At 39.2% G+C, this 27,096-nt stretch overlaps 1 protein-coding gene across 1 annotated transcript; it reads right to left on the bottom strand.

Annotated features, from left to right (window-relative positions):
• Positions 1-138: 138 nt before the first annotated feature.
• Positions 139-26,414, bottom strand: psda (pleckstrin and Sec7 domain containing a). The gene is made up of 17 exons (XM_079473527.1): positions 26,277-26,414; positions 21,902-24,188; positions 21,174-21,279; positions 19,169-19,700; positions 18,605-19,057; positions 13,004-13,189; positions 12,359-12,439; positions 12,126-12,238; positions 11,958-12,016; positions 11,586-11,675; positions 6,357-6,400; positions 4,983-5,170; positions 3,352-3,422; positions 3,091-3,248; positions 2,277-2,421; positions 2,045-2,188; positions 139-1,831 (listed from the first exon to the last, which is right to left on the bottom strand). The coding sequence occupies exons 2-17, from the start codon at positions 24,053-24,055 to the stop codon at positions 1,580-1,582; spliced, it is 4,776 nt and encodes a 1,591-aa protein (XP_079329653.1). The 5' UTR covers positions 24,056-24,188; positions 26,277-26,414; the 3' UTR covers positions 139-1,579.
• Positions 26,415-27,096: the final 682 nt, after the last annotated feature.

Genomic DNA, 27,096 nt, shown 5'->3' with positions numbered 1-27,096 from the left:
GTGCCTGCAAAACACAAACATAGCATTGTTTCTTTGAGCAGTTGTAACATAACATTCACAGTATATACAGCAAAAATGCATAACGCACAACCAAAAACTAGAAATAAGTTAGAAGTACAGCAAAATATATATATATATATATATATATATATATATAAACCAAGTCAATACGCTTCAGTCATAGTGAAATACTCAAGACAGATTTCAAAATATATAAATAACAATTTTTATTAAATACACTTATTATTTATAGTGTGTTGGAGCATCTATTTAAGTGCCATTGATGGATATTGGGTCCCAGTTAAATCTAATGTTAAAATCAACATGCTTATTCACTGCACTTTAATATATATTTTGGCAGTGCTAACAGTCAGTTGAGATTTTCATGACCTGAATTTGCATTAATGTGTTTTACAATTACAACTACAAAGTCTTACAATTTCTTGGATTCTTCATGTTTCTGATATCAATAGGATAATAAGGTGATAAGAGTTTACATTTTTATAAACAATTATTCACATTTTAACATAATCTGTGACCATCAGTTTGTAAACAGAATTATTTATTATCCAATGACACGTTATCTTGAAACAGGTCTCAATGTAATTGAGGTATTCCTGTATACAGTATTTGGTTATTCTGAAGTGAGCATAATTTACAGCCCCCTCTGGTGGTGGAATGCGTATGAATACAATTTGAAAATGAGTGTTTGAGAATACAATAGTTTAGCCAAGTATCAAGGGTTTTGACAGATTTTGCATCATCCTCAAACCCAACACATTTACATACAATATTCTCAGAAATTAATTACGCTGGGATTATTTTTGTGATGGCTTTTAAATAAACGTTTCACATTGCTGTTCATTTTATCATTGTGCACTGTGTTGAAATGACGACGTGGCATAAAGAAAATAAAACACATTCATATTCGTAGCAATTGTACCGAGAGACGAGCTGATTGTCTTCAAACATCTTGGGCATGCTTTGAGACGTGCGTTAAGAACTTTTAAAGGACAATACAGGCGAAACTTTCCATACACTTTTAAAGCTTCTTGACTTGATCGACCTCACATAATGAAATGATAGTCTAAAAAATCTAAATCTACAATGCTTAAATATATATGAACAATATGTGTTCACATTATATAAAAATGTACTTCTCGTTTGGTTCTCTCTCCCAGCAACACAGCAACTGATTCAGTTGTTCTGCCTTTCAGCTTGTTTAACAAAAAAACAATTTAAACCGACGTGCAACAAGCGAAATACACAGTGATAAACTTAACATGTTGCAAAGACCAGCAGTAACCTAACAATGTGAGGCTGGTCCTCCTTATGCCACCATGGACAGATCTAGCCCTTCAGTTACTGACCAGAAAAGCGAACAACACCGATTCCCAAACAGCGGTCATGAAGGCGAAAGCTTGCCACTGTGGTCTACTAACCCCAACTGTAACAATTCACAATGGCTTTAGAAGAGCCATCAAGTGTAATTCCAGGCATCCTGGTAACACTCTATTCAGCCCCTGAATCGACATGAATAAGACCTGATGGGACACAGCGCCCCATTGTGCACGAGTCCTCACTGTTTGACAGCCTGTCTGTAGCTGTGTCTCTGACCTGTATCTGAGCGCTTTACTCTCCTACTGCTGTTACTCCTGCTGGACTCTTTGGTGCTGATGGCATGGCTGTTGTCCTGGGGTAACGTGGGGCTGGAATGGGCCCTCTGTAGCCCACTGTCTTCAAACAAACGGGACTCGAACGCTGCCAAGTCTGTTTCCCCGGTCCGAATCTTAGCCCTCAGCAGCATGGCGTATGTTCCATAGCGTGTTTTCTGTAAAAATAAAATGGAAAGTTAAAGTTGGGACAATGCATTTAAACGTATGCGCTTTTATTTCAATCAACTGCATTCGAGCTAAACATTTTATGAGAACGTGTATACCATGAGAATCAAACCAATAACCTTTACTGTTCATGCAATGCTCTGCCAGTTCTCATCTTTAAACTGACTCGTAAGTAAAATCATTAGGGAAACGTAATGTTTTACCTCAAAATCCAGATACTCTTCTCTTTGCTTGAGCTCTTCTTGGTCTCTGTTTTTAATCTTGCGGTCCTGGGGCAACGGACGCAGTTCCTGCAGCTCAGCGGAAACGGATCGAAAACGTGTCTCGTGAGATTTAAGCTGCTCCTCCTGACAAGACAAATGGCACATGTTCCCAACATTAACATGTACTGTGATTGTCTCTGTATTAGGGAAGGAGACATAAAGTGTTGGGTACCTGTGAGAGCTTGGTGCTTGAGCCTGGCAGAAGAGGGCGGCTAAACTTTTTCTGGGAGCCAATGGCTGCAGGGAAAGGAGGAGCGGAGAACATTGCCGCCACTGTGTTGATACGTGTGATCCAAGACTGCATTTGCTCTGCGTTACTTGGGGTTAAGAAAACAGAAAAGGTCTAAATATCAAAAACAAAACATCTGGTGAAAAATATCCTTTTTTTTAGCTCAAAGTAACCACAAATTTCTTCCATATATTTTGGGCACAATTATTGGCACCCTTGTTTTTAATAAAATATCGAAAAGAGAAACAATGCAGATTCATTTTACAGCCGCCTTTTCTCATACATGTATTTACCAAGGGTACCAATAATAGTGGAGGGCTCTGTATGTCTAATGCAATAAACAGTTTGAAAACAGAGATGCAGTGAAACAGATGAGGGAGTGTGGAGAGAGAGTTCTAGTATCTGGGATAGATAGAATAGCTGAGAAAGATCAATTATCTTGGGTGATGCATGTCGAGTCATTCATCTTAGATGAGACCACTTCAACAGGGGTCTTACCAGCCCTGCATGTAATCAACAATCTGCAGGTTTGTGTTCACGTGTGTGCGTATGTCCATGAGTCTTGATAATTTAACAGGCTGTCAACTACATTTTCCGATCAACGTTCTTTAAAATGATGAGGTGTAAATAAAGTAAAAGTGGAAATTCAAGGCAAAAATCTTCAAATGAATAATCTATATTGCATAGAAGAATTTGGGCTTGGTGTAAAGATGCAACATTACAGCTCATAGCACAGATAATGAGTAATGATACTCACGGGGCCTGAAAGAGAAAGACTCTCCAGTCAGCGGTGCGAAGGTAAAACACATTAGGCCTCTTGCTGTAGTCTGCTGCACGCATGGCTAAAGAATGATGAATAGATACTGCGTTCTTTAAGTCCTCGTCAGACAGCTGCTTATCTGGACAATATTCATCCTGAAAAGAAAAAAACACAATGAAAAACAAATCACAATCTTCAATTAATAGACGCTTAAAAAAAAATGTGTTCACTGATGTACTGAAGGGAAACTCAATGTACCTTTTGCAGGTAGAGGATCAGCCCTTTTAGAATAGTATAGAATGTCTTCCAGCCTCTTTTGCCTCGCGGAGCTGAATAGATGATATATTATTACACTTAAAAAATATATATTTAAAATAAAGGGATACAAATAGAGATGTTCCAATACCCCTTTTCCCTTCCCGGTACCGATACCTGGGTTCAGAATATCAGCCGATATCGAGTACTGATCCGATAACTCTATATCTCTGTATGAATGGATATAATTATTTTATGGTGTGCTTCAGACCTTAATAAAACATAAACAAATACATTAAGTATACTACAGTATTTTATTATCTGACAAATATTGGACCGTGATATTTATTTTTCTTAAGGCTGGCCCTCTGAAATACTGCCAAACAGCGGACATACTGCTAGCACGTTTAAATTTCTTCTTCGTTGCTCTAAACAGTGGTTGCTTGTGACGTAACCAGAATGCAAACACAGGAGCAATAGTGATTTCCCATTTGCAGCTTTAAGCAAAGCTAGCGGGCATAACCAGGTCCTGTTTAAGAAAAAAAGGTATCGGAACAGTACATGGATTCAAGTACTCGCCAATGCCGACCCCAGAATTTTATGTGGTATCGGATTGGCATGGAAGCAGATTTGCATTTTGCATTTAGTCATTTAGCAGACGCTTTTTATCCAAAGCGACTTACAAAGAGTTGGGGGAGCAATAAGCCATATGTCATAAACAGATTAGTCTTGTATTATTTTCGAGACTGATCTGCTTCCATATATCGGTGGCATTTCCGATACTAGTATCGGTATCGGAACAACCCTGGTTAACAATATGCTCTAAATCTTTAGAAATACATCCATGCACTGTAGTGGTATTTAAAAAAAACGTAAAAACCAAAATGTTGAATGTGTGAAGAACCCCAAACTTATAACTTTATACCACCATAAGGAACCTAATAGCCAAAAAATATATTTTGAACAACTTTGGTAACACAATCTATTGACTTCCATTGTATTGACACAAAACCACTGAAACATTACTTAAACTATCTCCTTTTCTGTTCCACAGAAGAAAGAGTCATGCACAGGGGTTTAAAGACAGGAGGGTGAATAAATGATGACAGAATTGTTATTTTTGGGTGAACTATGCCTTTAAAGGTCACCCTTTACTCATCTTTACAGATTCCAAATTCTGATGAACACCGAGAAATACATTTGGATGCTTGTAACCAAACTGTTTTTGGACCCCATTGAAACATGATAGGGAAAATACTTTATATATTTTTTGGTTCTGTTGAACACAAAAGAAAACATTTTGATGAATGTAGGACAGCAAACAGTTTTGTGGCACTTTTGACTACCATTGTTTGTGTCCTACTATGGTAGTTAATGGGGTCCAAGAACTGTTTGGCAACATAAATCTTTTCAAAAATCTTTCTCTGTGTTCATCAGAAATAATGTATATATACAGATTTGGAACAACTAGAGAGCGATTTCATTTTTGGATGAACTATCATTTTATCCTCATAAGTAAAGGTGGTTGCAATAATAGGATATGGAAGAACTCACTTCTCATTTTCTAAGCTACAATAATTTATAATAGTGCTGTATTAAATAGAAATGCCCAAGGACATAGTGTCGCAGCATACTTTTCTTGCCATCAGGATCTGCGTGAACCTTCCGCACAAGAAAGCCGTTCTTGTAGACCTGGGCGCTGGACTGGTGCGCCACACTGACAAGAGGGTTTCCTCCACTGCTGATGCGTTTCATGGTGTGAGACGTGGAGTCTTTCCTGCCATCCAGCTCCGAGAAAGACTTCCGCAGTTCCTCCTCATCACTGTCAATCACACAAGCGGATTATTTCCTATTTCACATTCTCACATTTAAAGTATTTGACAGGCCCACGAGGCCTTTAATTAAAATATTAGAGAGAAAATCCCTCTCTGACTTACTTCCCATGGTAAACCCCCACATTGAGTAAGATCACACCTTTCTCACTAGACATTCAGGTATGAATTAAGCATGGCACATACTGTACCTGCTTTTATGGCTTTGCCAGTTTTGCTGAGATTTTTAGAAGATACAAGACAAGACTGTTTGGTGACTCGGGGTGAATTTACTAAACAACTGACTAAACAAAAACCTGTGGCTTATTCAGTAGGTATCGAACCGGCCGTATTTAAATTAAACAAAAAATACCCTCCTATAGCATCCTCAAGAAGAGGCCTTACATACAAAGCGCTTGGCACTTTTGTCAATGTACTGCACACATCTCCAGCTGACTGGCAGCTGTGCAGTCAGATACCCCAGAGGACCCCAGAGGCCTGGACCGCTAAACACTTCCCTCTAACTACTGCCGAGTACAGCACCTAGCCTTTGCCTTCAAATGATAATGCTCTCATCTGTTGCTTAGTAACTGCTGGCCTCCAGACTGGTTACCAAGAGAGCCAGCAGAGAAGAGGAGAGAGAGAGAGAGAGAGAGAGAGAGAGAGAGAGACAGCAGGCACATACAAATTGTGTGACGTGCATTGATTCATACAGTGAATGATGGCCTTAAGCTGAGAATCACACAATGCTAAATAAATGAAAAGTGCAATGATGTGAATCAGAGAGAGCAGGGCCGGTCGAAGATGAAACGCTGGTGAATAAAAAAGGAATATACATTCACTCATTCTGTTTATGATTTATACATGATCAAAACTACAGCAGAAACGCCTCCAGGAGCAAACTCGGCATATGGAAGAGTTAAGTGTGTGTGAGAGAGAACCTGAACAAGGCTATGTTTAAGTCTTTGCATTAGCCAGTCAAATATTTCAACCTGTAATTATGGAAAGGAAACTCGCAGTAACCATGGCAATGAAATCTGGGAAGCTAGAGTCTAAAGTAAGGGCATAGGACATCGTAAGGCTTTGGTTGGTTCTTAAACAAAAAAACTGATGAAGTTATTGTAAACAGGCATGTCATCTAATATTTTTATGTATATTGATTTGATTCTGATTACTTGAAAAACACATCAGACTCACATTGTCCACTGCAGCTTCTCATTTTTGATAGAGTTGTAGAGAGCCTGTTAAAAAAAGAAGAAGAAAAACAGATTTAATCACAAATGTGTGTGTGTGTTCTCAAACATCGATGTCCCTAAAAAAGCAATCGAATGTTAACAATTACCATGAAACAGAAATTGCAGTTGCAATTGTTTTCCTTTAGTATTTTCTAGTATCCCAAACCTCATTGAAAAAATTATCCCTATCGGATCCTCCTTAAGCTTCAAACGTTACCTTTTCTTTTTTCTTACGAGTTTGTGGATGATTTTGTCCGTCCTGCACTTTCCCAAGCAGATCGGGAAAGTCCAGGGGCTTTAGGGAACGTGAGCGAGGGGCTTTGGTGTAGCGGAAAGGGTCCATCACGCTGAAATCTCGTCCACATCGCACCGAGCACAAGGAACGCGAGCGCAGACGGCCAGTTGAGTGAATGCTGTTTACTCCAATCATGATTACACAAATAAAAGTCTCAGAGAGTCCAACAGGAGTAGTGACCGAAGATCAAAAGGACGAATTCAAGTGATGCCGTTCTTTCATGAGAAGCGCCACGGGAACATGCAGACTCAAGTCAGCGGGTGAATTAAAGAGAGCTGACACAGTGGCAGATCTAAAGGCTTTGGCAGCGCTCATTGGGAGATCCCGAAAAGTGTCCCAAAGGAATCAGGCATTCCGTGGTAAACCCAACTATTGCATTATGGATTTTTTCTATTGATTATGCATGTTAAAACTGTGCGAATCCACCCGCGCCATTGTGCATCAAACTTTCTGCTTCGAGTGAGAGACCAAAGGTGATGAACAAACAGGATCTGCTGCCAACATCCAGTTGTTTCCTCGTTTGCATGCTTGAATTTAAGACACCTACGCGTGCTCACCAACGCACACTGACACGCTCACAGGTGCGGGGCAGATGGCTCGCGAGGACCGAGACGACGGAAGAAGATCCGGGAACGGAGACAGATGGAGAAGTATGAACATGATGGAAGCAAACGCATGAAATAAACACATGCGCTCATGCAAGGAACAGCCTGGGAGGGTCGGACTTCCGCCCACTCTCAAACCGGGATCCCAACAAATCCACCGATTGTGACGTCACCACATGTCCCCCTCTGGGACAGCAAAATAGATATGCAAGTGCACAAAATTAACAAAAGAAACTAGATAATCCGGTTGCTTTGTGCTGTTTCTTGACCCTTCTCCAGAGCCTTAGACGTACTGGAAGTGATCCACAATTCTCTTTTATCTTCCTCTCGGTACCTGCATCTCACAATTTTCTGATTCTTGCACACATTCATGTGCGGCTTTACCCTTTGCATTGGACCTCCTTCTATCCCACAAAACACCAGAGGAACAGTAGCAGGTTTGGCGTCCTACTTCTCGTTCTAGGCTTTCTTCTTGTCCTCACAGTCTTGTGCCTCGTGATGCAGATATGAAATGGGCTGTGTGGTGAGAACAGGCTCCTGTGAAGGAGTGCTCACCCTCCCTCTTCTCTTGCATTCACAATCTCCTGAATCGCCTGTTCTCTCTCCCCGTCTCTCTCACACTCCCTCGCACTCTCCTCCTCAATTGCTGTACCCGTCTCCCAGAGTGACTGAGAAATCGCTCTACTTGATCCCATATCATTGCCCCCCCCCCCCACAGTCGTATGGATACCAACACTCTTAAAAGTATTTTCCTTTGTGTTTTGAAGAAGAAAGCCATAGGTTTGTAATCACAGAGGCTAAATGATTAATTTTCATTTTTGGGTGAACTATGCCTTATTATTATTTATGATAATCGGACATGCGTGCCGGGACTGCAGTTAACTTCCAATATGTGTTTGTTTATCGGTCTGGCTAGTGTCGAATAAAATTACTATTTATATTTTATTTTATTTATGTTACTTTTCATTTATTTTCTTATTTTATATTATAAGAACTGTATTAAATAAACGATTTGTAGTATGTTAATTTGATTAGGCGAAATAAACAATTTATTGAATGAGTCCTGTATATTTGTTGCATTTAAAGAAATTGATTGGGACATTGACATCTAACGGTGGAGCTTTGTGACGTAGTCTAAATTCAAAATATTGGAGATGCAAGCTTAGCCAAGTAACGGTTCTTCTCGGCTTCTTTGACTTGTTATCAGAAATAATCTACAGGATCTCTATTATTTTCTAATGTGTACTGGAAGTTAAGGGCAGTCCACGGACGCATGCATGCGTAGTAACGTTTGTTTATGTTGTTGCTTTGAAATCGTCTATAGTAGCATTCAGTCAAATCTGTAACCCTCGTGATATGTTGAATTTACAGTTTCAATTATGTAAAAGATAAAAGCAGTGTTTTTTTTAAATACATTTCTCTTTCATTTCTATATGATCATCTGACCTAAAAACCCAATCATGTAAATCGTAACCCTCTACATTAACCTCATGTTTGTTTAGGGTGAATTTGATTCAGGCAACTTGGAATGCAGATTATTCCATCTCTCTCACACTGACAGCTCTGGGATATTGGGCCAGATCCCATAGAAGTCTGAGTCCAGTTTTATTCAAACATGAGCTATTTTATTTGGCCCCTGTCACCAGCCAACCTTCATCCCAGCGAGTTTTAACAGCTCATGTCAGAGCATAAAAGGGCTCCATCTGTTCATCAAAGCAGACAGATGAGCAAGTAGTTCAGATTTCACATGCACCTGGGATATGCCACAATAAAGCATAAACCGAAATGGACAGGACAAGACCAACACAGTATGAAAATGAGCTACACCCGTGTTTGCTTAGTAATGACGAATATTACACATCATAGATAACGTAATGGAAGGAAATACAGAGGTTTGGTTAAACTGCGATTATAAACAGCAATACTGACATGCTAAATTATGCAACAAAGACATAATGTATTGCAAAAAACTACAGGTAGGTCTATGTGAAAGAATATCTTCCTGATTAAATATGGTTCTTAATGGGATAGTTCACTCAAAAATGAAAATTCTGTCATCATTCACCTGTATGATTATGTCTTTCTTCTGCAGAACACAAAATAAGATATTTTGAAGAATGTTGGTAACCAAAAAGCGATGGTACCCATTCACTTGCATTTGTTTAATTGGGAAGCATGTCGAACAAAACCCTTTAGATGTGACATTCACACTACACCACAGCCTCTCACATGGCATATTATAAAAAACAACATGACTGTTTGTGAAATTCTAGACTAACACAGATTCCTAAAGCAAAAAAATGTTAGCTCTGTGATGTCGGCAGTTTATTGAAAAGTGGGAGGAGCAAAAAAAATTTGCTATGATGCACATCCTTATTAAAGGGATAGTTCACCCAAAAATGTTATTTATATTTTAAATTATATAAAGAATATATTTTGAAGAATGTTGGTAACCGAACAACAGTTGTACCCATTCATTTCTATTGTAAAGACACAAAACTAATGCAAGTGAATGCGCTGCCATTGTTCGGTTACCAACATTCTTCAAAATAACTTATTTTGTGTTCTGCAGAAGAAAAAGTCATACAGGTTTGAAATAACAAGAGGGTGAGTAAATGATGACTATCCCTTTAATCTAAACCTGAGAGAACCTGGAATTATGCTGTTTTTATAATATACAATCTGAATGATAGAGAACAAGAGAGAGAGAGAGGGAGAGAGGGGGGAGGAGAATGAGCAATTTGTATCACATTTATGATAATACCATAACAAAACTCTCATTTTAGCATGGCAGCCAAATTCCCATGTGTCCACCCCGCCACCCTGTTGTCGCTGGCATGAAGACAGACGTCAAACAGGTTTCTCACAGCTCTTAACAGTCTCGAACCACACGAGCACAGAGCGCCTAACCTGTTTGCTCGCCGACACCATCTCCTTCTGTGCTATACTTAACCCCACAAACTGTTGTCTTTTGGCAGAAAAGTGAGGATGATACCATAAACAGGGCCAAGGAACAGAATTATGGGAAGGAATATGTGAGCATCTTAATGCTTTACACTCAAAGCCCATTTAAGCAGACTTTACTCGACCCTCAGAGTGTGGTAGAAGGAGAGAAACAGGCTGACAGAACAGAACCGAGAGAAAGAGAAAATAAAGACAGAATATATTAGCAAAGTCAGCGATAGATACGGTTATATAGATGTGGAAATAACCTAGACAGACAGTGCTAAGTACAGTTCATGAGAGTACGTTTTTAAAGATTATAGGGTGAGACAAAGAGCAAGATGACACATAGTTAAATGGATAGAGAGAGGGGGTTGGGAGGTGGAAGAGCGAGGCGCAGAATGAGAAGGCGGTGGAGAGACCGGGGGATGAGCGACACAGAGAGAGATGGCCAGAGGAGAGAGAGTGATGGAGGCAGAGTGGGAGGACCGGACAGCTGAAAGGCTCTCTGTGAATGTAAAGCACACATCAGCTGAGTGGTTCAGGTGCTGTCATCATGTGGTTATTATTCTTGTGCAGTGTGCCCTGTAATCCAAGTGAAGGGACTAAAATAGAAAAAGCCTGAGCACAGTTCATTCACATCAGCTGCTATGAAAATCCTAAATTTCTGATGTTCATTGGACTGTGATGGAGGGGTGAATACCACACTGACAATAAATCAATATCAGACACAGCGTGCATTCAGAGCAACATGGCACAGAGTTAATGTTAACCTTGCTGCTTGTGTCATTCACAGTATCTAGAGTTCATGTAACTAGTAAGGCTTGTTGGATACGAGGAGGAAACACAAACTAATGTATATTTTAAATGCAGTGAAAGTCCTTTTGTATAAAAAGTCTGGCAAATGCATAAATGTACATAAAGACATATTGTGTTTTGATGTAGACTACAACATTTTTTACATGTGTCACTGAATGGCCACACACACAAACAACAACAACAACCAAATCTTTAACTGAGGGAAATGGAGCTTGATATAATTCATATTTTATTAAGATAAAGACATGCAGCAGATATTTTCTTTAGTCATTTTGATTTGAATTGCTTGCATCACTTACATCACCAAGAGTCCGTTGTTTATTTGACTTAATGTATTATGTTGCAGTTCCTAATAAAGTTGACAGACATCTATCAAATAACCAAAAGCTCCTTTAACTCATATGTGGTGCTTAGTAAGTATTACTTTTGGACTCTGGTAGGGCATCTCTCTATAAATATCTACAAAACATTTACAAAAAATCTGTCCTACATATATAAATAGATGAATTGAGTGTTTGCAGACACAAACCTTGAGAAGATCTTTAGGGAAGTTTTGGCCATCATTCAGCCCCGCCAGGTTACTAATGAACTGCGTACAGGACATCCTCTTCCCTATGTTCTGAACAAAAGAAGACAGCAACAAAGAAAAATATCACAGGTCAGCTGATGCACCGACCTATTTCACAGTCCCTGTACACTTAACAACACATTTGATGCCAACTGCACGGCGGGCAATACAAATGTTAATATGCTTTGCAAAAAAAGTTGCTTGATTTTCTCCTCCTGCACAACCGGATATACAGTAGCCTATATTACTGAAGGCATGGTTATTTTCTCCTTATTAGCTTCTTCCTAATGCATTAGTTGAACAATATGCAAGGTGCACATTCCCCACACTCACATGACCATGCAGATCAGTGTTGAGCAGCATCACAGCACAAGTCAAAGTGTGAACACTGTCTGAAACGCAGAGGAGCAGAACCCCAGTTAGTACACAGAGCAAGAGCACGCCCTGGTGTTACTTTTTGTGTAATACACATCAGATCAACACATTGCTCAAACAGTTTACCTTCATTCAGGATCATGTTTGGGTTGCACTGGATGTATCTTCTAGAGAAATGTGACAGTACTCTCTCCCTCTCCTGTGTTTCACCCACTAGGGCAAATTCTCTCAAAAACACTCTGAAGGATATGACGGACAGCAGGAAATAGACAGAAATATTATAGTCTGGAGCACAGAAAAAATGAATGCGAAATATTTACTTAACTAAACATGTTTGAATAGCCAAAGCTTTCTCTCACCTCAGAGCCTGATCCACTGTCATTCCTGTGAAGTTAAAGTGACTCAGATATTCTTCTGCCACCATATGATTGAAATCATTGCTAAGGCCAATAAAGAACAAATGCATTAGAAATAGAAGGATTTGTAATCATACAGCGAGATCCAAAACCACTCGTGAAAATCCTTCTACCTGGGGAACTGTATGTTATATTTCTTCTCTGTCCTGCCAATACCTCTTATGTCCAAATTCACAGTTTTTCTCAGGAAATGGATGATTAAATATAGTGTGGTAAAAGTTGAAGTGCAATTTTGATACTTTTTATTGGTGAGATTTTGGCAAAACCCAGTAACGAATAATAATGACTTACGGCAAAAATAAGGGAGATAGTTTCAAAAGACTGCAGCAATTTTTTCATCAACATGAGCATGAACAGCATGAGCAAATTCATGAAGAAAGAATAAAAAAAGTTAAAAATTATTTGGCATTTTTCCATTATGCACTTGGCATGGACTCCACAGGTCAAAAGCGACTTACAAAGAGTTCAAGGAGCATTAAGCGATATGTCATAAAAGAACAATAGTACGATAAGTGCTAATACAAAGTCACTAGTTAAACACAAACAAGAGATTCTAAAATACTGCATAAAGATTACAATAATGCTCACTTCTTGCTCAGGTGTCGTGCCACGTCTGATTTCTTGAATCCATCGAGATTGTACAAGCGTTTGGCCAGTCGTTTGGCAGCTTGGAGGTCTGCTTTGTTGCCATTAGTCAGAGTTTCAGTGCTGCCCACAGCCAACCTTTCAGCCACCCCTGGACCCGACTCAGACACCGGCCATGATGGCCTTTCTCTGGAATCAGAAAGTGACACTATGAAACCAGCATGACAAGTAATAAATGTTTTGGATATTGGACCCCAACCTCAAACAGTGGGCCAGGCCAACCTTAAAGATTAGGTTCAGAACACTACACAGAACCACATGAATAAAGAACATTGTACCAGGTATGAATGCATACTGTTAAAGTAAATTAGTTTGCTGTACTGTAAATAGACTCTGTACATGATTAGATCATCTTACTCCCCCATTTACTGAGAGACACAACAACAACACCAAGTTTAATAACTAAACCTAGACATAACTAATGCAAATGCAATAACTCACACCTTTGCCTCTCTTATACAGACACAAATTCAAACAAGCCAAAGCAAATACATAACTTGTCATACTTCATGTGTACAGATAAACAAAAAGCACTTCTCAAAAACTTTCTCAAAAAGCAGCTACTCTACCTCTGTGAGCCATTTCTGCCTTTAAACCACTGCATTCCAAAGTCAGATGTGGTGAATGTAAGAGAAACAAACAGCTTAAGTCACAGATCACCCTCACTGTTTTTTCCTTTGGTACGTTCCGAAAGTCTACATTTTTTTTACTTCCTCCAACTGCATAGTTCACACGCACAGCAGGGGTGGAGACTTGAAAAAGTGGGATTGTGCTCACACTGTTTATTCTTCGAACAATAGACAGATAGAACCATGGAGGAAAACTAGGAAGAAAACTTGAGAACTTTTCCGCCATGGCTTCTAGGATATGGAAAGAGCTTCTACAAAGACACATTGACTAACATACACACTTTCATTCTTGTGTTTTTAGACACCTGTGTTTGATACCTTTAAAGTATGCAAACCAATCATTTGAATGTTATGACACACATTTAGTAACAGCCAGGTTTTCACTTTGACACTGGCATGTGAGAAACATTCAAGCCAGGCATTTATGCTACATTGATAGATCTGTAATGCCTCTAAGTTGAGCCTTCGATGAAAAGATTTGTCCCTAATTGAGTCTTAGTAAACAACACAGTCACAAAGGAGGACACACCCACTTACTATCCTCAGTGAGCTAAACTCACAAAGGCTTATGGGTAAAAGTTCACATCACCTGTGCCGAGGCTCTAGTACATTCCAATTGTGGGTGAAAAACATGTCAATATGTGAAACAGGCCTTGCATAAGTATTCGACGGCTTCACTGATAAAATAAAAATATGTAAATAAAATGAAAAAATGAAAAATTTGGTATTTGGTGAGACCATATTATTTTTTATGTAAAATGTGAAATACAACAAAACATGCTGAAATTGGTGCGGTGCTTCGAAAAGGAGGGGGGAGGCTCGAGACTACGGAAGCCGTAAAGTGCCAAACAAAACAACATATCGCAAAACAAACAACAAATCCGTAATACACTAAGTGACTAACAAAATTCATTAATTGACAAAGGGTTAGTGTTTAATGATATAAATGTTGAACATCCGACAGTATTCACTGATGCAAACGACAAAATACTGATTTAGAATAAAATTAAAATATGTTATTTAAGTGATTCATGTAATTTATAATTATCTGTCAATTCAGACTAGTTTTAATGAGATAAGATAAGAATAATTGTGTGCATATTGTAAATTAATTTAATGGTTATCAAGTAAATACACTACATAAAAAAGATTAAATCAGTGTGGCTTTAAAAGAGTGTCTATAGGTTGTGGTTAAAATAAAATAAAAAATAATTTTAAAATGAATCTTTGCAAATAGTTAAATGCATTGAACAATAAATTCCACAACCTTTGTAAGGTCTGTGATCATAATTTAAAGGGACAGTTTGACTAAAATGGGAAGGAATGTAATTATCAAATGTTTTGACGCTCACAATGCACTTAATGCAAGGTTTATGTGTTTTAGTTTTTAAGACATTCCTACATCCCAAACACAGCAACAATTAATAGAATTGGGCGCATTAGGTTTAAAGTGTGCCTGCAAATAATCAAACATTGACAATAGTCAATTGGATTGGGGCACAGGGGACCCCCAAATAAAATTCTGCTTAGGGCCCTGTAAAGGCTTGGGCGGCCCTGAAAGTGTCTGCCAAATGCATTAAAATATAAATCCAATATACTTTTGTACTTACCGGTATATGGCAGGGTACGGTGCATACATGTAATTATCCTCCAAAGCCCCACCTCCCCAGCAGAGCACATAATGAGCCATTAGCCCCGCCCCTTCACCCTTAACATAATGTGATGAGATGGGCTTGTATGTAAGTGCAGAATCCAGCATCCCACATTTTTCCACCTTCTTCTGAAGTTCCCATTGTCCGAAACTAACCCACAGCTTTTCAGACGAAATCTGTCCTTCTGCTTCTGAAAGGCTGTTGATAAAGCCTGTAGTTGTTACGTCACTGTAGTTGATTCTTTTATCCTAATCCAAACATTTACAAAAGCTTTTTGTTCCCGTAGCACAGCCGGAATCTTGGACACTATTCACCTACCCTTTCTCTTTCATCTTTTCTTTCTTTCTTTCTATCTTTCTTTTCTTTTTTCTCCACCAGCTGCTGTCTGCTTCTGTCCGCCTGCTTGTGTTTATGGCTGTGTGGTCAGCTGAGCTATTTTTCACTGGTGGATATGGTATGTATTTCCTCTCACCAACACAACAGTTTACACCCCTTTCCTCTTTCTCCAGCCCTCTCTTCCTCTCTTTGTCTTGCCTTGTAACTTTGTTCCTCCCATTAGACTTGTCAATCTTTATTTCAACATGGTGCTAAATACGTGCTCTGTCTCATTCATAAAATATGATGTACAATTGTACATGTTACAATGACACTATGTTAAACTTATGCACAATACACTTTCAGTATAAGCAATGCATTTCCGCTGGATGTTTCCTGGGATCAACCCTGTGACCTTGAGAGAGCAGCATACTCCAGAAGCTACAAGCCAAACAAATGAGGTCAGGTATAATAAGTATCCTTTCACGTGTTGGAATACAGTTGGATTCACTGTTTATTTAATTTATACAGTAAAATAATGGAAACAGAAGCTATATAGTTGTTTCCTACTCTCTCTATTTAAAGCCCTGAAATCACAGAACACGTTAATCTGCTCTCACCATGGAGACCAAGGGTTTCTGGATGAGCTCCAGAGCTAACCGGCCCCATGACGGGAAAAGAATGCAGTGGATGAGCCAGGTATCAAAGCAGACAGTGTTGGCTTTCAGGACCTCTTAATAACCACACTGAAGCTCAGATAAAACATCCAAACAATGGTCTGTATTGTACTATGATACATCAAAACACCTTATAGCAGTTTTTGCAAAAGATCTTGAATGTGTTGTACTTTCTTTATGTCTGGAGAAGACAGAGGTTAAGGATTACAGCCTGCTTTCAATGTATTTTCACAGCAGACAGGAAGGAGTGCAAACAGATTCAAGTTACAATTATAGCCCCGGAATCACCTCATGTAAACATTACCAAGGGGAACTTAATTTTGAAAGCTGCTTATGAAATGGTCAGGATCAGATTTAAGCCGTCGACACTTTGTTTACACCGGACGCAACACCACACGACAAAAGACATTAGAAACGCATTGGAACCCATTATAATTTAATATATTTATATTTATAATTACATTTAAGAGAGACATCTCAAAGATAAACTAAAACTGACCATCCAGAAAATCAATGGCAAGCCTGTAATTGTGTCTAAAAATCGCCCCATCTCCTATATAGTGCACTATATCGGTATCTGGCATAAACAACTCATTCCCTACATTTGTTCACAACTTTTTACCCACAATGCATTCTGATTTTGAGTGTACATCCGATGTACACTGGCTGACTCATATTTCCCATGATTCAATGTGAATAGTGTTAACAAGTGAGCGAATTCAGACGCAGGGAATCCCTTATAGACCGCTCGTGCCTGACCCCCAGTTCATTTCCGGTCTGTGTTTGGCTAGTGTCTAATAATAAAACCATTTTTATTTTATTTAATGTATGTTAATATTAACTTAAATCCCTATTTTACAGTATAAAAATTGTATTAAATAAACTTTGTTGAATGGGCCCTGTAGTTTTGATGCATTTAAAGAAACAGTATGGTACATTGACATCTAGCGGTTGAGCTTGGTATCACAGTCTTGGTTCAAAATATTGGAGAGACAAGTTCAGCCATCCATCGGTTTCGTTTGCTTGTTATCAGAAATAATTTACAGGCACTTCATTATTTGGAAATGTGTACCGGAAGTTAACAGGGGGTCAAGCGCATGTGGGGGCAGTAATGTTTGATCATGTTGTCACTTTGAAACATAGATTGCTCAGCACTGCCCTCCACTAGTAGATGCATAAACTAAATGCAGATTGTCACTGTAACCCTATCTACAAATGAAAAGCTCATTAAAGAAATTTAAAGTGAACAACTGGTAACTCAAATAATAAAAAAATTACCCACGTGCCATTACCATCTGTTCTCCAACAGCAGTATTTACATTTTGAGCATAACTACTTGATTTCAACTACTTAAATTAAACCATTGGGTAACTTTTAGTGGCATCAAGTGGTGAGGTTGTGAATTGCAACCGACTGCTCACCCCTATCTTTAGAAGCACTATGTAGTTTGAGAGAGGATTAAAATGTTGTCGCGTTTTCGCTTCTTTATCAGAAGGAGTATTTACGAAACTCGCTGTGTTGAGCAGTTAGTCCGTTTAGGGCTGGTGTAGAAAAAACATGAGCCATTTCAACAACATTCCATGCAAGGGGAGCCGTGCTGTATGTAGATAGAAATAGTTCATTCTAAGGTCAATTACATTATGTAAGGTCTCTATACACCTCTGAAGACATAGTTAAGGGATATTATATAGTGTTTCTGTCAACATATCCTCCAAAAAATTACGCAAGCAAAGTTCAAGTATTTTAACTGTACTTCATGTAGCAAGTATAAAAATATCAATGTACCGAATTGGCCCAGTTTTTACTAAGTAGGTTTGCTGAGTTTACTTGTAAGCACATTGTTAGTTCATGAATGTGCACTCATACTTTCAGTACACTGTAGTTTTGTAACTTAACATCATATTTAAAGTTACTATATCAACATTTTTAGATGGTATATAAAACAAAAGCCAGGCCAAATGTTCTTAGACTTTTCTGTCAAGTATACTTAAGTGTAATTTTAAGTATAGTTCTAAGAATTAGATAAACATTAGGCTAAAAGTAGTTTACTACTTTATTAATAACTACTTTATTGAGTATTGCTAGAGGAAAGAGTTTGAATACTGTGTGTGTTCGGGTGTGTCTGCCAACTGTTTTTTCTCTAATATGTATAACTTATAACATACGTATAACGTATAACATATTTGTCTTCAAAGTGTTGACATGCAGTGATGAGATATTTCAACAATAAATATATACAATAATGAACAATATCTTTACGAGGCAACTCACCTAATGGCAGCGTCTGTGTCAGAAACCGGCTTGGGGGTTTTATCAGAGCAAGATCCACTGAAGGATTTCTCTTCTTCAAGCACACCACTCTGGCCCTCTTCTGCCAGGCTCTGAGAAGCTGCAGGTTCTATGGTATTAGATATAGCGGGGGATTCAGATCGAGCAAGAGGGGCAAAGCTCAGTTCAATGATCTGCTTTGCACTTTCACAGATCTGGCTCTGGATTTCAGGGGTGAGAGTTGGAAAGTCAAAAGTGAAGATCAGTGGTCCACTTGGGGTGATGTCTTCACTATCCAGGCTACTATAGGAGGTACCCTTGGCACGATGTGATTCCACGATACTCTCAAAGTGCCTGCTGAAGGAGTCCAAGCCTTCTGATGAGGTTCTGTGGGGACTGTCCACTGGGACGGGAGACTTTAAAGTTGTGTGACTGTCTGGTTGGCTCTCTGAGGGGCTATAACGACAACATAAAAAAGATATGATTTACAACCAAGTCTTAAAAATGTGTGACCAATTGTAAACTTTGCCCAGCCCTTATTTGCATTCGGTATGTGTGTTAACTCACCCTCTCAGTAATCTGCTAAAGACCTCACCCGCCTCAGGTGATGCGTTTTGCCTCTTTTTGTCGCCCTGCATCCTCACACTGGCCCAGCTCACCACCTCCTCATCCTGCAGCTCCTCTTCACCATCAGAAAGTGGGCACAGCACTCCATCTAGAGGGCTGGCGCTGCTTGTGCCTGAAGTGCCCAGTACACTACGGATACTCCCGAAAGCCGAGTCCACCTCCTCCTGTTCTGCCAGCATCACCGAGTCCAGGTCTGTTTCCCTGTAGGAGCGCACAGGAACTGCATCTATATCTGTCTCAGAATATTTGATAGAACGTCTGATGATGCAGGACTTAGAGGAGGACCCCGCTGCGGGCAGGTGGTTGATCACTTCCACTTGTATATGTTTTACATCGTGGCTGGAGGTTTTTGGGGAGGCGGTTGATTGACAATGTCTTGAGTGTGCTGATGTGGGACACGAGGGTGTAGATGAGGGTGGAATGGGTGTAGGAGACTCACTGGAACAGCCACTGGAAGGTGCGGAGTAGGAACCTGGAACATGGGACATAATGGATCTATGTTCATACTTGCAAATTTATAGTTTTAGTAAATATTAATTCGAATGTAACAAGATGAATTCCAACACATGGTAATGCAAGTTGCTTTGGCTCAACCTAAAGAGCAGAGCTGTTAGATACACCAAGGTCATAAGTTTGAAGGCAATGCATGCAATGATAAAATGCAAAATGGATTTCAGATTAAATCATCTGCCCAAAGCATGAATGCAAATGTGAATAATAAAACACATAACATCTTTAACATCACAGAAAACACCCACTACTAGATAGAAAAACGCCCACAGTAAGGAACACTGTGACCTCAGAACTCATTTAATTACACCTCAAACAGACCATTCTTAGTTGAACAACCACAAAATAACACTAAAAAGCACACCAGTACCATAACACATTTAAAATGGAATTACACTTTTCTAATGTCAAGAAAGGTAGGGGAGAACAGGGATAAAAGTAACGCGGGACGATAACAACAAATGGATTTTCTCGGAGCCCTTACTACATTTACATTCCAGGCTATGGCAGCGTGTTCAGCACGTAACCCTTTACGGAGCAGCCGAATATTATATCAGTTTCCCGCAGTTAGGTCGGGAAAGCAGTTTTGACCAAAGATTGTAAAATTACAAAACCAGTGCTTTTTTTCCAAATACAAGTTGTGTTTCTCGTTTCCTGTATCACAGTAATGATCCATCTTTGTAGTTTATTTAGTGCTGTAACACATTGTGAATTTCAGAGTTTTCAAGGATAAAAGTAAATCCTGTTTAAATCCCGTCATTCCTGTCGGGATGAAAGTAACACTTGTTATTTTTGTCACACTGAAAATTTTATTATTGAACCATTTCATGCTAATTTCATTTCATTTCATTTTCATATTGTTCATACTGTTACATTATTTTACACAATGGACTGAAAGTGACAATCAAAAATATTCTTAACAAGTTAAAAATGTTTTGCTGTTGGGTTACTTTTAAAACGTTTGATAAAATAATTTCATATTTTTGCAGTAAAAACCATGGTAACACAAGAAATCTAGCTTTTATTTTTTTGTTAATTTTGTTCCAACTAACTGGGTGGAAAGTAACAAAGTGCAACTTATCTTTAAAATTAAATTAATTCATTCTAGATTTGTACAAAATACCACCTGGTATTGATAGACCACACATGTGAGTTATCGACCACCGCAAAATATGTCAAACATTTATTTGTGCTTTTTTTCTGAAAAACTGTACTTTCGTCCCTGCTCTCTATGAGAAAGAACAAAGAGTCCAGTTTAATAGTGAGTAGAAGATCCAAATGTCATGCTTTGGAGGGTGAGTTTTATTCTGTAATTGGATTACACATTTTTATTGCTAGGCAAGCTGTTTACAAGAAGTGGCAAATAAAAAAACCTACATTTCAGAGAATTGAGCTCTGGAAGCCTGAGGTGGGCATTTCTAAGTAAAATTCATACCTTTTGTTTCATTCTCAGAGTGGGTCCCAAACAAGAACTCCCATTTAGCACGAGCGATCTTCTGAGAGAGTAGGGAATGCCGCGGTGAAAATGATCCACCTGCAGACTACAACCCAAAGTTGAACAGTAAAATATTTACAGATGAATATATGAATGGTATAAAACAGAGCATCAGAGTAGAGTACCTTAGAAACATATGCATTTCAGAGCCATAAATTACAATTTAATTCTTCAATTCAGAGCATATTTGTGTCTAACCATGAATAAAATACATACCATGTGTTAATCTTTTATCTACGCTACGTATCAGTTGTTTAACATAAATTTTAAATAACTATTATTCCAATATCTGAATAATTAGTTTCAGTTTCCCAGACAGGAAAAAATTAAGCCAGAAGTATGTCTTAGACATTTAAGTAGCTTTAGAAACGTGCTTAAGAGAAAACAATGGCACTTATATATTTTAAGGATCACTGTAAATGTCACTGTTAATGTCACTTGTTTCCAGTTCACACAGTTCAAACATGCATTTAGTCGGGGAAGGTAAAACTTTGCCAAAATTAATACATTGAATATTATAAGAAAAAAATTAAGAAAATACATCAATGCGTCATTTAGTCCACACATTTAGACTTGGATTCTACTTTTTTCAGTTTTACCAAAATGTTTGTCGTAAAGCTCTGTTAACTCCTCACCCAATGTTTTTAAATGTTGCTATATTATATCACCTGTATGCCTGTGTTTCCAATGTCCGAAGTCTTCTGGCTGGTTTTGCTAGACGTCTCTAAAGATACACAGTCCTTTTCACGAGTAGTGTTTTCCAAAAGACTGCCTGTGACTCCACTGGAGCTCTGTGATGCCGTAAGTCTCTGTTTCTTGTTAGGACTATTGTCACCTGTCATCTCACTGTGCTGCACCGAGACCTTAAAATGGTTCACTTGACAGCCCAGTTCTGCCGGACCAGTCCTTTGATAATTTTCCACCACCTTAAAGTTGTCTTTGTCACTGGATGAGCACTCCACTTTAACATGCTTTTGCTGAGTGGTCCAACTGACTGATGTCTCTGTGTTAGTCATGGTTACAGGTCTTCTGCTGCTGTCTGGGCTATCTTTGAGAGTCCGGTTTAAGAGTGTCTCATTTTGCACACACACATGGCCAGGTATGTGAATATCCGTGGTGTACTGGGAAGGGCTGTCCTTCCCAGAAAACTGTGCACGTTCTATTCTTGGGTCTCGTACAGGGGAGGAAGATATTACATCCGTACGGTTCGCCGTTGACGGAGCTGGAGGGGATGAACCTCTTCTGTGGGGTATAAAAGGGTCTCCGTGACCGAAGTGGAGACCAGTCTTGTATTCTTGTATCTGAAAGTTTGTGTAGAGCTGATCCTCTCTGGAATGGTGCTCTAATCTGGGGCTGTCAGATCTCACCGACAGTGATGGAGTTGGGGACGGAGATCTCCTGGCCTCCAGAAGTATAGAGAGTTTGCTGGCCTCTTCGGCTAGTGTACGAGCCATCTCAGGACTTGTGGCTGGAGATACACTTCTCTTTCCACTTCCATGACTAGCTCTTTCCTCCTCCATATTTTGGGAGTCTGCCAGGTTAAAATTAACCCTGTGGGCCTGCCGGGAACTATCACTCACCATATGACCGTGTAGCTTGTTGCATGATGGTTGTGTTACGACCATAGCAGGCAATTCATGTTGAATAGCCGTTGGTTTACACGATGGTAAATTCGGGCGACACCTATATCCTTGAGGCCTCTGGTTTGACACATCTTGAGATTGGACGTTACTGGGGTGTGACATTGTAAAGTAGGTCTGCTTGGCGTGGTTTGACAGCTGGTCTGTAGCAGGGCTCCTAGGAAGTCTGTTCAAAGAACTGTTGGGTTCATGATCCATTAGTGTTGCGTTGGTGGGCAGAGTTCTAGAACTGCATGGCATCATGGGTGACCCCGACCAAGACCTACAGCGACGTTGCTCAGCTCTCCTGATGCTATGTTTTCTGTCAGCACAGTTGACTGCCAGTTTTTTCCTGAGTTGCGGGGTACCAAATTCCTCCATTGCACGATGGGTGGCTTCTCTGGCAATAGAGTCAAGAGTGGCCCGCCTCAAGCTGGGAGTGCACATGTGTGAGTTTCCCATAGTTTGACTGAGCTGTTTCGGGCTACAGCTGATCATGGTTTCCAAGCTGTTGAAACCCACTGGGTCACTGAGCCGTTTTCTAATATTTGCTTGATTTTGAATATCTCTGTTGAAAGGATTTTGAGGTTCGCTTTGGCACAAAGAGCTACCCTGCCCATCCACAGATTTAATTTTCGCTTTTTCGATGTAACTGAAAGTGGCGATAGATCGCTTCCCCTCCTCTCCCCGTTTAGTTAGGCTGCAGGATTTGCGAGTTCCACTGGGTGTAGGAGGGGCAGTAAACCGCCCTGACGAATGTGATTCCCTTCCATAGAAGTGGTCATGATAGAAGCGGTCATGTTCAGAAGGAGCACAAACCAGGTGACAAGTATTTTCAGTGGGCCCTGATTGAAGAGCAGAGAGTAACTGGTTTATCTCATCATATGGCAGGCTCTGTCTGTGTTGGGCAGCTGGTTGTTCTAAATCATGTCCTGGATGTAGCTGAAAACTTACTGAGTGTCTTGATGTCGATTTACTGGAGGCCAAACTCTGGGTACTGCTGCTTCCTTTATGCAGTACTCCACGTGGAGAAATGCGGCCATGTGAGGCGTTATGGCCAGTATTCAGAGATGGGTGAAGGTTGTCTGCTGCTGTCAACATAAGGGAGCTGGTCTTTTCCATATCTTCCGGGTCTTTTGCTTCTTCATCAGCTAAAGATCTCACTTCCACATACAGATGAAGGATTTTACCTGACTGAGACATGACCCACCAAAGGTAGCCTGGGGATCTGTCCTATAGAATAATGCCTATTCTCTGTAATGGTTTAATCAAAGACACTGTTTGCTGTAGAATTTGGTGGGCGTCTGTATGGGATCCATCTCCATCTTCAAATCACCTATAAGGCAAAAGAAGAACATTTGTAGACTCTTTAATTCAATTATAAAAGAAATGCAGAAAGGCCCAGAAAGATCTGTGTGAAATCTTGTCGAAAAGATTTGAAGTAACCAACTACAATCCTCTTGCTCAGTTTGGATAGAGCATGTGTATTGAGCATATTGTGTATTTTTCTAATTAATGTTTGTGAAGCAAACTTCTAACCTGATCTCATGGAAATAGACAATTATTTTATGAGGTGGCTAATTTGTATGAATTTGTATAGTGTGAATCAAACAAAAAATTTTCATGTGGTGAGGAAGGCGGGACGAGAGCCGTCAATCCAATCTGCAATCTGATGGGAATTCATACCTATTTTACAATCATTTTTTATTGTAAAATAGGTACAATAAATTAAACTCTAGTCAACGTAGGGGAAAAAAATTCTACGAATTTCTTCATTCGTACGTTTTGTTATGATTTGGCATGTTAGGGGTGAGGTAAGGTGTTGGTTAGCCACCTCCTAAAATATATATGACTTTTTGACATCAGGTTATAAAGAAATAAATGTACATGCACACGTGGTCTGTGTACTGAAAGTCATGACACGAAAAAAAGCCATGCTGAGGGTCACGAAAAATGTTGTTCTGAGTGACACGGAAAAAAAAATCAATAGATTGCAAATGTTCGTGCCTATGCCACAAACTTCCTTGAGACTGGGTTGAAAATACTGCATAAAGATTACATTTATTGAGTTAAAGCACCCATGACAGGGACATATTAAGGAATAATGTGATTTCCTAAACAAAGGCCTACAGTACTATACACTATGAATATGTTTCTCCTGTAATGAATGCAGAAATCTGCACTCTACTGTGGATATCAGACTGGCCAATACAAACTGTGTTTGAGACCTTGTCTTAGATTCACATAACCCAGTCTTACCTCTAACATGCTAGTCTGACACCTGCTAGTGAGGTGTCAGCTCTCTAGAGAATATGGCTGAGACTGGACTGATGCCAGGTGTTGTGTTCAATTAATTGAGTCGTATGCGCAGCATGACCACCACTGCAGTTTTATGGAGGAGGTGGGTAATAACAGTGCATACATTTCTGTAGAGACCACACACATGCATTTACTGTACACATGTGTGATAGCTTTCTAGATGTATCTTTCTGTACAATATACACATACTGTAGTATACAGATGTTTTCTTTGCGTTCATGAAAACCCATTCATGACATTGAGTTGAATCACACAGCTACAGCCAAGTAAAGGAGTTACCACTTAAATGCTGTATCTGAGCAACACTGCATCACCTGATAAAGATAAATAAAGCTTTTCACAGCTTGTGACTGCAGAGAGTTGGCAATGACTGAAGCTTGGACATAAATAGTAGATTTGACATGTTCACAATCAAATCCCTTGTTTTCTGTACTGTTCTTGCCCTCCTTTAACCTAAATATAGTGACTGCATACTGCTTGTCCAGTAACTTTATCTGTTCAGAGATGTTTTGAGGTAACCTGTACCAACTTGAAATTGATCCCTCTTTAATTAAGTCTTTGGATCAGATTCCTTAACAGAAACAACATGCAGCAATATGAACTATATGAACAATTGCCTGTTAGAACTAGAAATGTTTCATAGCAAACACAATTTCGTCTAAACTGTATTCAAAATATGTAGTATACCAGAACAATGTAAATTAATACATAATTCATTTTAATTTAACAAAATTAAACTTTTATTTAAGTAAAAAAAACTACACAGGTAAATGAATTTAAAGCTTTTTCCCATTATTGAGTTTTTGAATAATTAACTTTAAATAATCTCCATTTATTATCCAATTATAGTCCAGTAATCTTATTTTATTGCTATTATTCCCAAAGATTTGAGTCAAGAATGTAAAATATACATTTATATATTTTTTATAACCGATTCTCTTATTCTATCATACAATTTAGTCCTACTGTTCCTGTGCTCTAGCTAATAGGATTCCCTAAACCCCTCCTCTTGTCCTCACCACTGTAAATGTTACATGAACATTTACAGTCAATTAAAGTCAAACCCATCACATTAGCTTTTCACTCCCCTTCAACAGCTCCTTACCATCAGTTTCACTGCAGCACACAATATGTTTCCTTCTTAAGAATTTGCAGAAAAATAGGCTATACCTGTAATCTCTGTTCCTCCCTCTCTCCTCCACAGACAAGCAGCTCTGGTGTGCTCTACTGGCTCACCAATACTGGAATTACGCCACCCACACAGCTTAATACGTCTCACCAACACACACACACTGAAACACCGTCTTAGCCAAACAGGACTTCCTGCACTTACCCATTCACTCAGGCTGTTAAGACCCACCTCATTCAAGAATTAAGCCAATCAGGAGAGCCTCTCAGTCTGTTCTCTGAAGTGTTGTGTTTTGCATTAACTGAGTGACAGATGGCCAAAGGGACTCAGCTAACTCTGCAAAGAGAGGTCTATAGCCTGAGGGGGGTCTTAGAGTTATAGAGTAACAGGGGTTCAGTTCAGAGCTGTGGGACTACAACCAGTGATCCAAACTGAAACAGCCCAGAGGAAAACTCTGTTCTGTGATTTGCCGTAAAAAGAGCCCCACAGTGACTTCTTAAAATCTTAAACTCAGAACTAGGGGTCACATAATATACCAGTACTGTCAGTGACCGTGATATTAAAACCATGATTATCGATAATGTGTTAATTATATTCAAAATTATTCAGCAACAAGTTTTTCCTTAAGAGTGAAATGGTTAGAAGCTCCCTCTCTCTGCCTCCCTATTGTATTGTTTTAAGTGTGATTTGTTACCAATATTCAGAAAAAGAAATTCAGAAAGTTTTTGTACCGTCATTTATTTATATTTTTACAAATATAAACTGCAATAATATCCTTATTATGAATTATTTTGGC

The sequence above is a fragment of the Barbatula barbatula genome (genome assembly GCF_947034865.1).
Source record: "Barbatula barbatula genome assembly, chromosome: 14".
Classification (NCBI taxonomy): Eukaryota; Metazoa; Chordata; class Actinopteri; order Cypriniformes; family Nemacheilidae; genus Barbatula; species Barbatula barbatula.
Note: the sequence above shows the minus strand (reverse complement) of the source record. Positions and strands in the feature narration are given on the sequence as shown.